The 14,652-nt window shown below is 42.3% G+C and overlaps 1 protein-coding gene across 1 annotated transcript; it reads right to left on the bottom strand.

Annotated features, from left to right (window-relative positions):
- Positions 1-2,063: 2,063 nt before the first annotated feature.
- foxq1b (forkhead box Q1b) lies at positions 2,064-3,588 on the bottom strand. The gene has a single exon (XM_084354417.1). The coding sequence runs from the start codon at positions 3,429-3,431 to the stop codon at positions 2,535-2,537; it is 897 nt and encodes a 298-aa protein (XP_084210543.1). The 5' UTR covers positions 3,432-3,588; the 3' UTR covers positions 2,064-2,534.
- Between the last annotated feature and the right edge of the window lie 11,064 nt (positions 3,589-14,652).

The following is a 14,652-nucleotide window of genomic DNA, read 5'->3' on the forward strand; positions in this document are numbered from 1 at the left end:
GGCCCCGCGGACAGGTATGCTGTTCCGGGGTTTCACCTGCAGGTTGCAGCATTGTCCCTGAAAACAGGAGCGAGGCTCACCTGTCACCTGTCAGACTGCACAGCGCGCTGCTGCTGCTGCTGCAGCAGACACTCGTGCGTAATGATCAGTGGGGGCTTACGAGCGGTGAAACACAGGCCTGTTCTCAGTGTGGAGCTGTTGTAATGGTATCATCAAGTCATGGTGAAATATTCAGAAGACTGGAGCAACAAAAACAACTATTTAGTTTGGAAATGTGGGCCTCGTTTGGATTATTCCACGTGCATCAGAAGAGTTCAGGTTCAAACCTCCGGCATCAGCTTTAAAAAGAGGTCCAGAATTATGTCTTCTGACATCTTTTACTGTTATTCTGAATATCTAAAGTAAGAATAGTGCTACACTCGCCTTCCATTAATGTGCAGCAGATAAAACCGTTTGTAATTCTGTGGACTCTTTATGTTGAGAGCAGGTTACGAGCTTGAACACGACACGTCAGTTTGTGGTGTTGTTTTCTTGTCTTCTTGTTTGCATTTGATACAAATCACTTTATTATTTAAACGACAAACGATTGATTAAAACTCTCATGCTGAGTTTTATATTTGATTTTATATAAAAGAGTGCACACTAAATAAATAAACAAGGCTTATTGGAACGGAGTGTATTTGATCCCACAGCGATCATTAAGAAAATAACACGAATATGAGTGATGTTAAAAAAAACACCGAACATCAGGGCTCTTCTCCTGGGCAGAGGTGCAGAAAACAAACAAACAGGACACAAACAACACTATTTTATTAACATTTTATTAAAAAACACAAGGAGCGAACACTTGTTTGATGGAAACTTTCTAAACATATTGTCTGTGTTTTTAATTTCTACGAATCATTTGTTAAGAATCAGAACTTTGAGGTTTCACACTAACAGTGACGCGTCGTGGAGCAGCAGCTGATGAGTCTGGGGTCTGTTTCAGGACCGCGGAGAGCAACTGACACCGACAGTAAACAGCTGCAGGGAAACGTGTGCCTGTCGCTGTACACACGTGTGTGTGTGTGTGTGTGTGTGTGTGTGTGTGTGTGTGTGTGTAAATGTGCACACCAGGCCGAATAATGACGAACAAACAGACATATTTCACACCGCATCATTATTCTTATTTTTCCTCCAATTATTATCATTTTTTGATATTTATTTTCTGCACTGACCATGACTGCGAATCATCTAAATATATGTTTAGTAACATTATCTGGCGTATTTTACATTATTTTCTTATTTTGACCAGACGTAGGACAGTATAATTAATATCAAAGAAACGATCGTGTAAATTGTAGATATATAACATGGTAATAAAAACGATAATAATCAGTTTTTTGGAGGGATTACGGTGAGGCAAACTTTTTCCTGTGGCAGTTTTTATTTGTAAATCCTGAGAGAAAATTCTTGATTTCAAACGTGATATAATGTGTGTGAAGTCGTGTTTTTTTGTCTGATGAATATTTCAACACTGCAGCGGGGCTTATGGCGTCTTTTGACTCCATTTGGACTGAGTACAGACGACAATAAATCACAACATAACATGATAATTATAAATAACTGATTTTTATTTGTAATCTTTATTTTTTGATCTGTTATTTTGTTTATTTGTTGTAGTTGTTGCTTTGATTGCATGAAACCAATAGACTGACTTTCTTTTTTACATTTAAATCACAAATGCCACTTTAATGTTCGTAGGCTATATTTTCATTAAATAATTAGAGTGCGTAAGAGGAGCCCAAGGGCTTTCATTTATATTATTTTGACTTTAATTATGATAAAGGTGTTCATTTTGAGAAGATTATGAGAACAACACTCTCCTCGTCCTCGTCCTCTTCCTCCTCCGCTCTCTGAGTCTCTCTCCTGGTGAACAGGTGTAACAGTCCCGCCCCTCCGATCTGTACACCTGCCTCTCATCTCACACTCAACTCTCTTCCATGTCTGTGTAATGAAAACAGTCACTGAACATCAGGGTCCCATTGTCTCACGTTTTTTCTTTATTCATAAAAATACCAGGCATGCATGAATCAATCTCAGGAAAAAACAAACATTTCCATGCGTTTTCTAGTGCAGCCACGTGACTCCTCATCGCAGCTCAGTCAATATGTTTTATATATTTACAACAATATTTTATACAGCAGGTCATACAAAACATGAAAATATAAATAGATGAATAGTTTTATGTTTCAACGTGGCGCTTGGTTGCCGTCATACAGTAGAAATGACCAATGAACCGTGAATGCATCTCTCTAAACATCTCAAACACACACACACACACACACACACACACACACACACACACACAGTGGAATGTCCTGCGATGACCACACAGTTAGATTTATATTAACAAGACGCCATGTTTGTTTTTTTTCACTGTAAATGACTCACAGCAGTCAGGATGAAACAGTTAAAGCACTGAAAGCTAAGAGCGCCCACAAAAGTGCACAGCATGGGTCAAAACACACGAGTCTGACAGCAGCCCGCGCGCTTTATGACAGCAGAGAGTCTATATGGAACCCGCGCGCCTTGTTGGGCACCTTGAGCGCGTGCAGGGCGGCCTCAGGTGCGCTCATGCCCGCTGCTGTGTGCTGGAGGTATGTGAATGCGTCCCTGCTGGGCTCCGTGCTGCTGTACTGCCCCTCTGACAGGTACGTGTGCTGCGCCGGATAACCCAGAGCGTACGGCAGTATGCGGGCCCCTGGGGGCCAGTAGAGCCGGGGGCCGTGGGTGTCTACGTCAACGTGGCTGTCCTCCCTCCGTTTGAAAGGTGTGCTGAGGATGCTGTCGATGGCGAAGGAGCTGGAGAACTTTGCCCCCACCCTCTCCTCCGGGGCGGGGAGGCGGGTGTCCTCGCTCAGGATGTCCGGGCTCTCCTGCTCCTTGGGGGACCTCTTGGCGATGCGCTTCCTCCTGCGGCGGAACACCCCGTCAGCGAAGGTGTACTCGCTCTGCGGGTTGAGCATCCAGTAGTTGTCCTTGCCCCAGGGCCTGGACGGGTCCCGCAGCACTTTGAGGAAGCAGTCGTTGAGTGACAGGTTGTGGCGCACCGAGTTCCTCCAGCCGGTGTAGCTGCCGCGGAAGAACGGGAACTTCTTCATCAGGTAGTCGTTGATCTCTGCCAGAGTGAGGCGGCCGCTGCTGGACTCCCGGATGGCCATGGCGATGAGCGCGATGTAGGAGTACGGAGGTTTGGGTCTGCGGGTGTACGGCTTCCCCTTGCTGCCGTCGCCGCTCTGGGTGACAGGTGCCGGGCTGTTGGCCACGCAGTCCCCGTCCGACCCCAGCTCGTCCCCGGAGAGAGGAGACGGGACTCCCACCTCCGCGTCCATGCACAACTCCAGCGGCTTCTGCGCGAAGTGGTGCGTAGAGAACACTTCAAGTTTCATTTTCCTCAAAAAGAAGAAAGATCGCCTGCTTCAAGTGTCTCGTCCGTTACAGTCTCAGCTGAGCAGCAGAGCAGGTGCAGCAGTCCTGACAGCAAATGTCTCTGAGTGTTTGTGTTGTAAAGACTCGTCTGAAGCGCTGGAGGCACCCTGAGCCTCAGTGTGGAGCAGCAGAGCACTGATCTGTCTCCGGAGACACGCTTGTCTTGCTATAATATAATGCCTCGGCAAGGGACGGCCCACAGGCGGGGTTTCCAGCCCGAATCCATTGAAGCGATTGAATATATGTATGTTTACAATTGGACGCTACCGTGGCACGCCAGTGCAGGAAAAACGGTGAGGGAGTGAGGCGAGAGAGGGAAGGTATGAAAAATAATTAGTCTAAAGTGCAGCCAGAGAAGGCAGCTGCCTTTATCACACGCATGAAGAGAAACACACCATCATCAGCTGTTTGTCTACACAGTCTTGCGCTTTGTTGTTGGAGGATTAGTCGACAAAAAAGTTTTATTAGTTATTTTTTCCGTCTGGACTCCAGGTTCAGTGAAAGTGCGTAAAATGGATATAATCTTGAAAAAGTCATTTCAAATTCATTTTTTTCCAACTTAAATCAGTAGTCTTGGTTCAGTTTTAATATGTTTTCTCTTTACTCGCCTTTTATGAAAAACAACTACGGTCCTCTGAGGTGATAGAGCCTCAAAGAGTCTGAAAAGTTCCGTGCTGAGGTAACATTAGTCAGAAAACAACACAGAACAGGATAAAAAAAGGAAACAGACAATGCTGCTGCTGCCGTTCACTTCAACCTGTTCCTTCAGCGGGGGGAACGGGGAAGTAACGCGGGCGCAAGACTGAATTAAAATACAGTTTTTGGAGGCGTTCCACGGCGCGCACAATGAATGATACAGTATGTAAGATCAGCAAGAGGGTTGAAAGAATAATTTAAAAAAAGAAAAAAAGAGGAAGATAAAGATTGCCTGAGTAGTCAGCTAGAGTTCAGAGGATCAGTGCACCTGCATGCAAAGAATCACAGAAGAGTGGAAAACAGGCGCTTCAGTCTGCGTCTGAGCCGGTGATGCAAATAAGCGGCGAGAGGGAGACAGTATGTCAGTCTGTCTGTCTGTGTGTCTGTCAAAGCATTTGAAAATATCTCACTGTTGAATGTATCATACTGTATAACATAATTCATTTTTTAGGCTTAAAGTTAGATTATATTCAGGATTTTTTTTTTATCTTAAATTTTCTTGTTTCTTGTTTCATATGTGGAAACAGTGGCATTTATACTTTGTACAAAGAAGTACAGCAGGGCCATACCACTGTGTACACCTTAGTACACATCTCATACTGTTAAATGAGAGCCAGGGCCGGATCAAGAGATTTTGTGGTCTTAAATAGAATTCCTCATGTTTGTAGTGGAGGCTGGTGGTTATTTTCCTGGTGACAGCGAAAGCTTCTACTCTACCCTTCTGTCTTGTTGTACACAGTGTAACAAGGACCAAAAAAAAAAAAAAAAAATCACCATGACCTGAGAATACAGTTTAAGTATTTAAAATAATGACCATTTCAAACACTGGCGCCTCCTGGTGGAAGTATAAAAAAGGACAGGCAGCAGCGCACGGCATTGCGTGACTGCAGTTTATGCAATCCACACAAAGACTGTTTTAGTTTTACTGTTCTTTCTATAACTTTTCTTCAAACTATGAAGTGTGTGAGGTCAGAATAATTTGAAAAAGTGATACTAGCGCATGAAAAATTCTACATAATGTGGCTTTAAGGTAGTTAACACTGAGGCTTGCTGCTACTGGTCAGCCTTAACTAACTATATATCATGCATAGGTGGCATTAATATGATAGGTGATACAACACATTAGCTAAAAAGGTAATTAACCTACACTGTAAGCTACCACTTAAAGGACCAGTGTGTAGGATTTAGTGGCATCTAGCAGTGAGGTTGCAGATTGTATAGGAGAAAATATGGTGGCCACTTAAAACACATTAATTATAAAAGGTCCTCTCTCAACCAGGGTTTGGTTTGTCTGTCCTGGGCTACTGTAGAAACACGCCGGTGCAACATCCGTAGAAGTGGACTCGCTCCCTCTCTGGATATGAAAGGCTCGTTCTAAGGTAACAGAAACACAATGATTCTTAGTTTCAGGTGATTACACTCTAATGGAAACACAATATTGAAAACGCAATTCATAATAATATATATATTTTATTCTATTCTTCTCTAAAGGTGGACCTTTACCCTAACAGGTTGTTAAGTAAACAAACGTCCCTGTCGCCTGTAAACCAAATGTCTGTTTGTCCACTAACTCTTCTCCTGTTAACACCTTTCAGGCAGATGAAGACGCAGAGGAGAGTTAACATGAGTTATGAGCTTGGCCTCAGGCCAGTAATAATCATTAAACTGTCTTCTCCACCGACACTCCTCCGTCTCACCTGCTCGGACTTTGCTGAGACCTGAACAACTTACTGGAAGTTCAACTCATGTGTGTGCACCTACACACTGCTTATGGAAAGATTTATAGTGATCTTGTAATACATTTTAGGAATTATGATAAACATCAACCACATGAAGGACAACTGTAAGTATAAGAATTCCATAATGATACCAGAGGATATAAGATAAGGTCACTTTAACCTAACTGCTACCTATGAGTCTGTTACTGAGATATGAATCTGTGTTTGGCATCCTGAGCCGTTTGTGCTTTTACATGTTTAAATTTTACCACCTAATTATAACTCTGGGTGTACATGACAGGCATGATTAAAGATCTCACATTACCCAGAGCTGTTTGTGTGAGTGAGTGTGTGAAAGCAGCAGAGTTCCGAGGGTAAGTAGGTTAATTACGTGTACATGCACATGAAGTCTGTTTCTGTTTTTCCAGTCATGTTAAAAAGAGGGCAGATGACTGCTCCTTTTTTTTTTTTTTTTTTTTTAAAGTTCATCTGTGGGTTGTCACTACTCATCTCTTATGTTGGAGTGGAAATGGAACAGATATGTGTTTTTTGTAGTGCAGGGAAATCAAATTTAGCTAAAGGGAAAGATTATCCTCATAACCTTTGGTTGGAGAGAGAAAATGAATTGGTCGCCGGTGTCAAAGTCAATCATCCATCACTCCGCCCACCTCCATTTTGAAAACTTTTTGTGGCAGTAGAAATACAGGACACTACTGCTTTGCTGCTCAGTGTAAACTTAGTAGTAGAAGTAGTTTGATGATGTTGTGAAGTAGTTGAGCTGATGTCTTCATTGTTTAACAACCACCATTGCTACTGAAAATCTATCTGAACAAATGTTAGCTAAGCACCTTTCCTCAAAACCGCAGATAAGTTAAAACTAATTCTTTATGATGCAACTTTATGTGTGTTTAGGTTGAATCTTCTATTTCTCTCTTCTATTTTGTCACAACACTGTGTTTATTCTCTGGTTAGGTCTAGGCACAAAAACCACTTGGTTAGGATTAGAAAAACATCACAGTTTGTACATGTCAACCTTGGACGTATCTGTGGTTTGCAGAAACGTTACTGCTAACATTATATCCTGGAGACTGGGCTGGATGTGACTCAGGCATAAATGTTTGCAGTCATGTTAAGTTTTGTCTCTTTCCGACTTACTTCCTCATTCTTTGACGGATCATCTGATATTTCCGAAGATGTTATAGCAGCAGGTGACCAAATGAAAAGTACCTTTATTAAGAAAAATTACAGAATTCTCTGAGTTTGAACATTTTTAGAAAAATATTTGAAACAGTGTAAGCAGACAACTCAACAAAATATATAACAAAGTTCTGGTCTTTACTTTTTACATTTTCAAGTAGAAATGTGACATATTATATCTTTTACAAGTACAATTCTGTCATTTCTCTATGAATTGAAAGTGAATCACTGTTGGTTTCGAACATGTTTTTACTTCAAAACCAAACAAACACAGGTACATCATAAAGTCTGAAGTCTAGTCTGTTCCAAACTTTGTACGTTGGTCGTGATGGGAGAAAGGATGTCAGAGAAGGCTGTCAGACATCCTCTGATCAAATTTAGATTTTGGAAACTGCTTCCTTCTCTCACTGGGACTTTGCTGCAGCAGCTGGAGAGTTGAAACCAAAATGTTTTTGTTGAAACTCAGTAGGCCAACCACTGTGAGCCTAAAACCAGAGCTGAGGAAAGCAGCGGCGTGCGTGCTATCATTATCACCGCCACTGTACAACACTCTGAGAGAATTTTACACCACCAGCCTGGTGGTAGGTGTGCCTGTGTGTATTTTTTTTCTTTGTACAGCTGAGATGAGGCTGTATTTGATTTCAGGTACTCTGCCAAGATGACTACACACACCTGTGCTGCAGTGATTTGGTGTGAAAGGCAGCACACCTGTTTTCAGTTTTTATCCTCCACATGGCAATTTGAAATCAGAAGTGGAAAGACAATTTCCCCACAGGGATCAATGAAGTATTGCATTATCATTTCCCTCCGGATATCTGGATTAAAGCTCATTTCAGAACATTTGAGAAGGTCAGGATCATCTTTCAGCTTCAGGTTCTACTGAAAAATGATATGTTTAATGGAATCAAATTGTTTTAATTGTAAGGTCACTGAGGTCACAAGAGTCAACTCTTCTCTGCTGTACAACAAGAGAAACACATCACGCTTATATAACCTGTTAGCGTGTCTCCTCTAAAATTGGCACCTTGTTGTTGTAGCTCACCTATTGAAATTTAAAGTGTCTCCTTCAAGCAGGAGGAGAAATCTCTTTTAAGTGCTGACATGAGTGGAATTCCAGTAATGTAAATTCATCGGGTGAATCCTCTGCAGTTCCAAAAATAGCCCCACCTCTGCGGCGGTCTGTGCTCACACGCAAACCCTTGTCTGCGTGTCTCTGGATGACTTCTTACCTGTATTTCATCTTTGTTTTCTTTCTTCTCTGTGAGTGAAGGGTGTCCAGCCCCCATGTCTTTGTGTAAACAAAGTACGGGCTGTGGGCGAGCAGGGCAGGGAGGAACGGCAACAAGAGGCGCTGCGTTGCTGAGATTCCCAAGATTCCCTGCAGCAGATTTAGTCTGACAGAGGCCACTGATAGTCGACATGCTTCGTTTGGCCGCACAGGTAGGTAGGCAATGTGTCTACTTCACAGCCAAGCTAAAAATCAGACATTCCACATCAATTCCACTCATTCCTGCACTCAACACAGTAGGCACCGGTGCAGGGGTTTGTGTATGGGGGTGTATGTCTGCCTGCAGCTGTGTGAAAGTGTGTGAGATTGCGCATGTGCTTCGATGAAATAGAGGAGTAAGACACATACATTCCATCTAGTTTATTCTTCGAACAGTGATTACTGTAATTAACCAACAATGCGGCCCTCTAAACGTTTGTTGGCTGCTTTGCTGCGCCTCTGTAGAATCATACCTTTGTGATTTGGAAGATAAATGGTGGGGGGGCGCCCAGTCCATATAATCAGAGGCACACCTGAACACTTTACAGTAACAAACAAAAAGTTCCCACGAAGCTGTTGTGATGCATAACACAAGAACTTTCTGTATCAAACACACTCATAAGCAGCTGCTTGCGTGAAGCTTTAAAAATGGTTGGATACCTTAAACACACACACATGCACACACACACACGCACATGAATACAGTACATGCAGTGACTCATAGAGTTTTCATAAGTGCGGTTTTAAGAGCGTAAATCTCTGCTGCTTCTGTGTCAGCGATTAATAAATGAAATCTGATAAAAAGACAGTGTATCCTGCAGTCACTTGGCAGCCACATGTTGCTATTTTGGGTTCTTCTGCATTCTTACGTGAGGCGCTCACACCCTGCCAGACCAACAGAGAGAAAAAAAATAGATGCATATAAATAAACGGAGCCAACAAGGGTGTAATTAAAGTAATTAAGGAGAGAGGTGAAGTACAGGTGAAGTGCGGGTGAAAGGCAGGCTGGCACTGCTAGGACCTGAATCACATGCAAAGATAGTGATGTCATTCCAGGTCCCCCCTGCGACTAATTGCCTTGATACATGCAATTTATTTTTTACAATTCCACCCAGTAGCATGCAAAGAGAGGGAAGGGAGGGGGGCTCTCTCTATCAGCTCTTCTTTTTTTGCAACATGTGGGTCGCCAAAGTGTTGTCCTCTGACAAGTGCAAAGTTTTCAAATGCATCTCAAGTCCCCAAGTGGAGGACTGGTTGGTGCAAACTCCCCTGAGATAAACCCAGGAGGCCCTATAATGAGTCAAAGCCCCCTTCAGTGGAGCTCTGGTTGGCAAAAGTGCCAATCTAGTCAGCCATTATACTCATTTCGTCCCCACGTGACCCTCTTGACCCCAAATGTCTTTCTGGATGATCTACATGACCCTCTGGTCAGCCCATGGGTCCTTGTCTTCATTCCAAAAGCCCATTTGGGGAGTTCAAGTGCAGCTCTGGTTGGCCCAAGTCCCCTCTTAGTCAATCCAAGAGCACCCCAAGTTTTGTTTGCTTTATACGAGTGACTTTCAGTAGAGTCCATGTTCTCCCCTCATCACCAAGTGCCCTTCTGGTTGGCTTAAGTGCAGGATCAGTTGGCCCACTGGTCTGCAAAAGAGCTTCTCTGGTCTTCTGGTGACCTTTAGACCTCCAACTTCTGGTTAATCTAAATGCCCCTGTGTTCAACCAAAAATGCACCACTGTTCAACCTAAATGCCAAATTGGTTAGCCTATTGGTTTGTTGCAGCATAAAAGAATATGGAAGAACATTACCCCACACGCTTGTAAATGTGGGTGTTTGTGAACAGGTTTCTACTGTGCATTCTCTATGTGCACAAATTGGTGCCTGCTTTTCTCCTTGATGTTGCACAGCTACAGTCTGCACCAGCACCTCACACAGCTCTGGTGCCTTTGAACAGATCTTCCAAAACCTGAGATCAGATGAGGGTCTACAGTCTACAGGAACTCAAAACATAACCTAATCAAGGTTGAAGAAGACCTGAGTGCACTCTTCTGGTCTTCCTGTAAAATGTTACTGTTAGTACATGTCTGTCAGTGAACCTCTGCCATGTGGGAAACACAGGCCTGATACTTGCCCTATCTGCTGCTATCGTCCATTTCAACCCTTCACACGCTAGAGTCCCCTCGCATGCCGAGCTGGGAGGCGTGGAGGGAGATTAGGTGGTGGGGGGGGGATGAAGAAGTAAAAGAAGCAATGATTGATCTTAGCCATAGACACCTCGCTTTATTGCAGCAGCTGATAGGACCTACCTCTATTCAGCAGCGCTGTAGGCTGTTTTTGTGTAATCATAAACACAGGGCCAAATCAGTACCTGCGCTGTACTGTTTACCTGGCAGCCGTTCAGCCCTTTTCTGTCTAAACTTGAAATAGGATCCAAACACTCTACTCACGCATAGTGGTTTGCACGAGATGCTTCGCCTGCCTCTCAACCTACCGCGGGGCTCCATAGCGCTATTTTTGCACCGTCTGAACCGTAACCGCCCCTCTTATTTCTTTGATTGAGAGGTGGAACATCTAGCCTGGGGGCTTTAACTGCAAACATAGTACTGATTGGAGCAGTTACCAAGGAATCATACCACAGACAACCCCAACAAACACCTTGATGATTGATAACATTAGTCTGTGGATTATATTTAGATCCCCTTTTTCCCACCACTATCTATCACCACAAATAACAGTTTTAAAAAGGCCCATGCCCTGTACTTTTTAATATGACAACAAAAATGTTTTAATCTAAATTTAGTTTGCTTGAGATTTTTCAGAGGAGGTTTGTAAGCTTTTCTAACATTTATTAGCAAAGGCAGATGTTCTGTTTTCATGCAAAAGCCTGAACTATATTCAAACTTACATTATGGTGGATGAAAGAAAATAATGTAGTAGAACTTTAAATGGGCATTCCACTGAACTAACATTAAATTCAGTTTACTTTTCACAGAGAGCATCATTTATGGTGCGGAAACAGGATGTTATTTGTTGCTCTGGAGAGACGTCTGAAAAATGACTGTGACAATCATTGCGGCTTAGACACAACAAATGATTTGCTGAAAGCAGTTGTTGCAATGGGGGGTTAAGAAAGATGTTTGTATGTACATGGCAGGGAGGGTCTCATAGAGGCTATTAAGAATTGCAATATGGGAAATGTAGGCTTCAGTGTTGCTAGATGAACGCATGAATGTGCACTGCCTGACTACACCAACAGGCGACTGCCCCACAGCTCTTGCTGGCAAGCTGGGAGATATATGTTAGCAGCTAGTTTTATATGCTCCAAAAGCTCTCTTAACTTTAGCTGAGCTTACTTAGTGTTCTCTTTAGCTTTTAGTCTAGCAAAAATAAATAATAAGACAGTCTTATTAATACAAGCAAAATAGCAACAAACGTACCTCAGTTGAAAAGGTGTCCATACTGACACCGTGGCTTTGTTCTTTGGCTCAGTGGCTTCGTGCTTAGTGCTACTTGGGTAGCGGCTGAACGACAGTCTGTCACTGCTGCTGCTGCTCATTAATTCTTTGGCTCAGGGGCTGTGTGCTTTGTGCTACTGAGTTAGCTAGCTGCTGAACAACAGGCTCGGCGGCCATGTACTGTGAGCACAGCGTATCGCTATCTAGGCTAACCAAACCCGACTACATCATTGGCTAAGAAACATTATCATAATGAATGTAAACAACAAACTCTGTTATTGTTATCGTTTTTTATTGTTTTATTGTTGTCATTCTTGTGCGACTAGCTTGTTAATAGCTTTAACAATACATCCACCTAGCCTTGTGGAAGACTTCAGTCATACACAATGAGTGCATGGGCAGAGTGTGTGCAGGCAGGCAGGTACGTAGGAAGACGGATAAGTAGGCAAATCAGACCACTGGATGGGTTCATTAGGGCCTGTAACAGCCACAGATACTGGATTTGTATTCTTTTTTTTGTCAGAGCATTTGATTTATTAACTGCTGACAAGATGTTGAGAGATTTTCTACAAATATAACAAAAAATGCTTCTATAATTACCCACCAACCCTAGCTCTAAGACTAAAAGTTGGGATAGGCCAAGACCCAGATTTGAACCCTTAGCAAGACTTTCATTGGCACTTAATCAGGTCACTACTTAGCAGCTCTCAAGTTATATGGTGTAGTTAGTGGCTGTCTCAGCTTGTAGGCAGCAAACACACAAAAAACAAGCCAGAGAAAGAGACAGAGATGGGTTCAACGCCAGTGATTTATGAGGTACATCAATCATTTCAACACTCAAGTCAATGTGCTTTCCCTTATGTAGACCAAGTATCGCTTATACTGCTAATACAAAATACTGCATGCGTGAATGTGTATCTCTCAAGCTTTTCTGGTCTATAACTCAATTTTGGAAGTCTAATGTTATCAGCCACTGAGACAGCTTGTCACACAAATTTGATGAAATAGTTCAGTATTGTACCTCGCTGTTATGGGGGCAGTTAAGGATTGTTTTCATCATCGATTAATATCCACTTAATCACACAATTAATCAGTTAATCGTTTAGCTGTTCCAATACCATGTGTCCTTCTTGATACCAATTCTGATACCTGGGCTTTGGGTATTGGCCGATGGGGTTATCCAAGGTAAAATATTGCCAGATAGCTGACATGTAGCTAGCTCCATCTGACTCGTGTGAAATCAGCTTCTTCTTCGCCACTCTAAAGACAGTAGTTGCCAGGGGCAGCACCACGCAACCTTCTGTGTTGGCTTTTAGAGCAGCGAAGAAGAATTGATTTCGGGTGTGTAACATTAAGCAGAGCTAACGGAGCTAACTGGGAAGTAGCAGAGTCTCATTTCTAAATTATGTGGTATCGGATCAGTGCATAGACTCACGTACTCGCCGATATGATGCCTGCATTTTTTGGCAGTATTGGTGGCAGTTCCGATACTGGTGTCGGAATCGGATCAACTCTAAATGAAATATCTAAAAAATGCTCATCAAAATTTCTCAAAACCCGAAGTGACATCTTCAAATTGCTTCTTTTGTGCAGCCAACAGTCCAAAAACCAAAAGACCTGTCATTTACTGTCATTAATGACAAATAAAAACAACAAATCCTCACATCCAAGGAGCTGGGTTCAGCAAATATTTGACATTTTTGCCTGAAAAATCATTGAAATTATTCATTTATTATATAGTTGACAATTGATTTTCTTTCAATTCGACTCATTCTTGTAGCTCTACTCTACATGTAGAGAGGCAGCTTCAAATATAATGTAAAGAAATAAAAGATTCCCACCAAATCATATCTGCAAACATATTAAATACCAGCAGTATGCCAGTCTAAAAATCTCCTTGTTTGGTGGTCCCAACCCCAAAGTAGAGAAACTGTCTTCACAAAGAAAATACCAAATGTAAAGTTAAATGTTCTTGTTTTATTAGTAAGAAAGTTTTTCTCTTATCTCTGTAGACTTTACATGACTCACTGCAGGGGTAATTAGAAACCTGTGCTTCTGGGCAGATGTTACTGTTTACTACTGTTTGTAGTAAGGGCCATTAGATATTGATTTGGTGATAATTCCATAATGAATATCATTAAGGATCGGAAGTTTGATTGGGGAAAAAAAGGCCTAATCTCCTCCAGCTGGCTGCGGGGTTATAATGCGTCCTGCCTCCGCTCCTGCATTGATCCACTGGAGCAAACAGCAGCCGCCTGACTGCACAGCAAACCTCAGCACCCATCTGGTGTAAAACATATCAGATAATATCAAATGCTGCACAGTAGAACATGTCTGTCAGTGTTGCATAATAGATGACGGTCTTCAACAGATCTTAAACATTACATATGTGAAAGATCAATCAGGCAAACTAAAGTACAGGTCTGACGATATTAACAATCCTTTATGTATGTAGCTTTAAGTGTGCAGTCACATATATTCCTCAGGGCATTAAGATGAAATATTTCTTTATTACAATCATCATGGATGTAATTTTTTCCTCACAGCTTGTCAAAAACTAGCAAAGCTGTGTCAACATTGACGCATGTAGTCAAACATGTTCAGTAGATGCATGACAGTAAATGCAGCAATCCTATACAGTATGTTTATGCTGTGATCACCAGACTAATTACTTAAACTTTGTTTTTGAGAAATAATTGCCAAGCCGCTGGCTATAGATACTACAATACCCATGAGCCTTGGCTGCCATTGCCATGGAGAAGAAGTGAATCAGAGAGTCATAACAGAATGAATTCATAACATTTCATAGTTCTGTGACAGCACCATAGTTGCAGAATTCATCCTGACACAGAA

This window comes from Pagrus pagrus (genome assembly GCF_965226575.1).
Source record: "Pagrus pagrus genome assembly, chromosome: 6".
NCBI classification, from domain to species: domain Eukaryota; kingdom Metazoa; phylum Chordata; class Actinopteri; order Spariformes; family Sparidae; genus Pagrus; species Pagrus pagrus.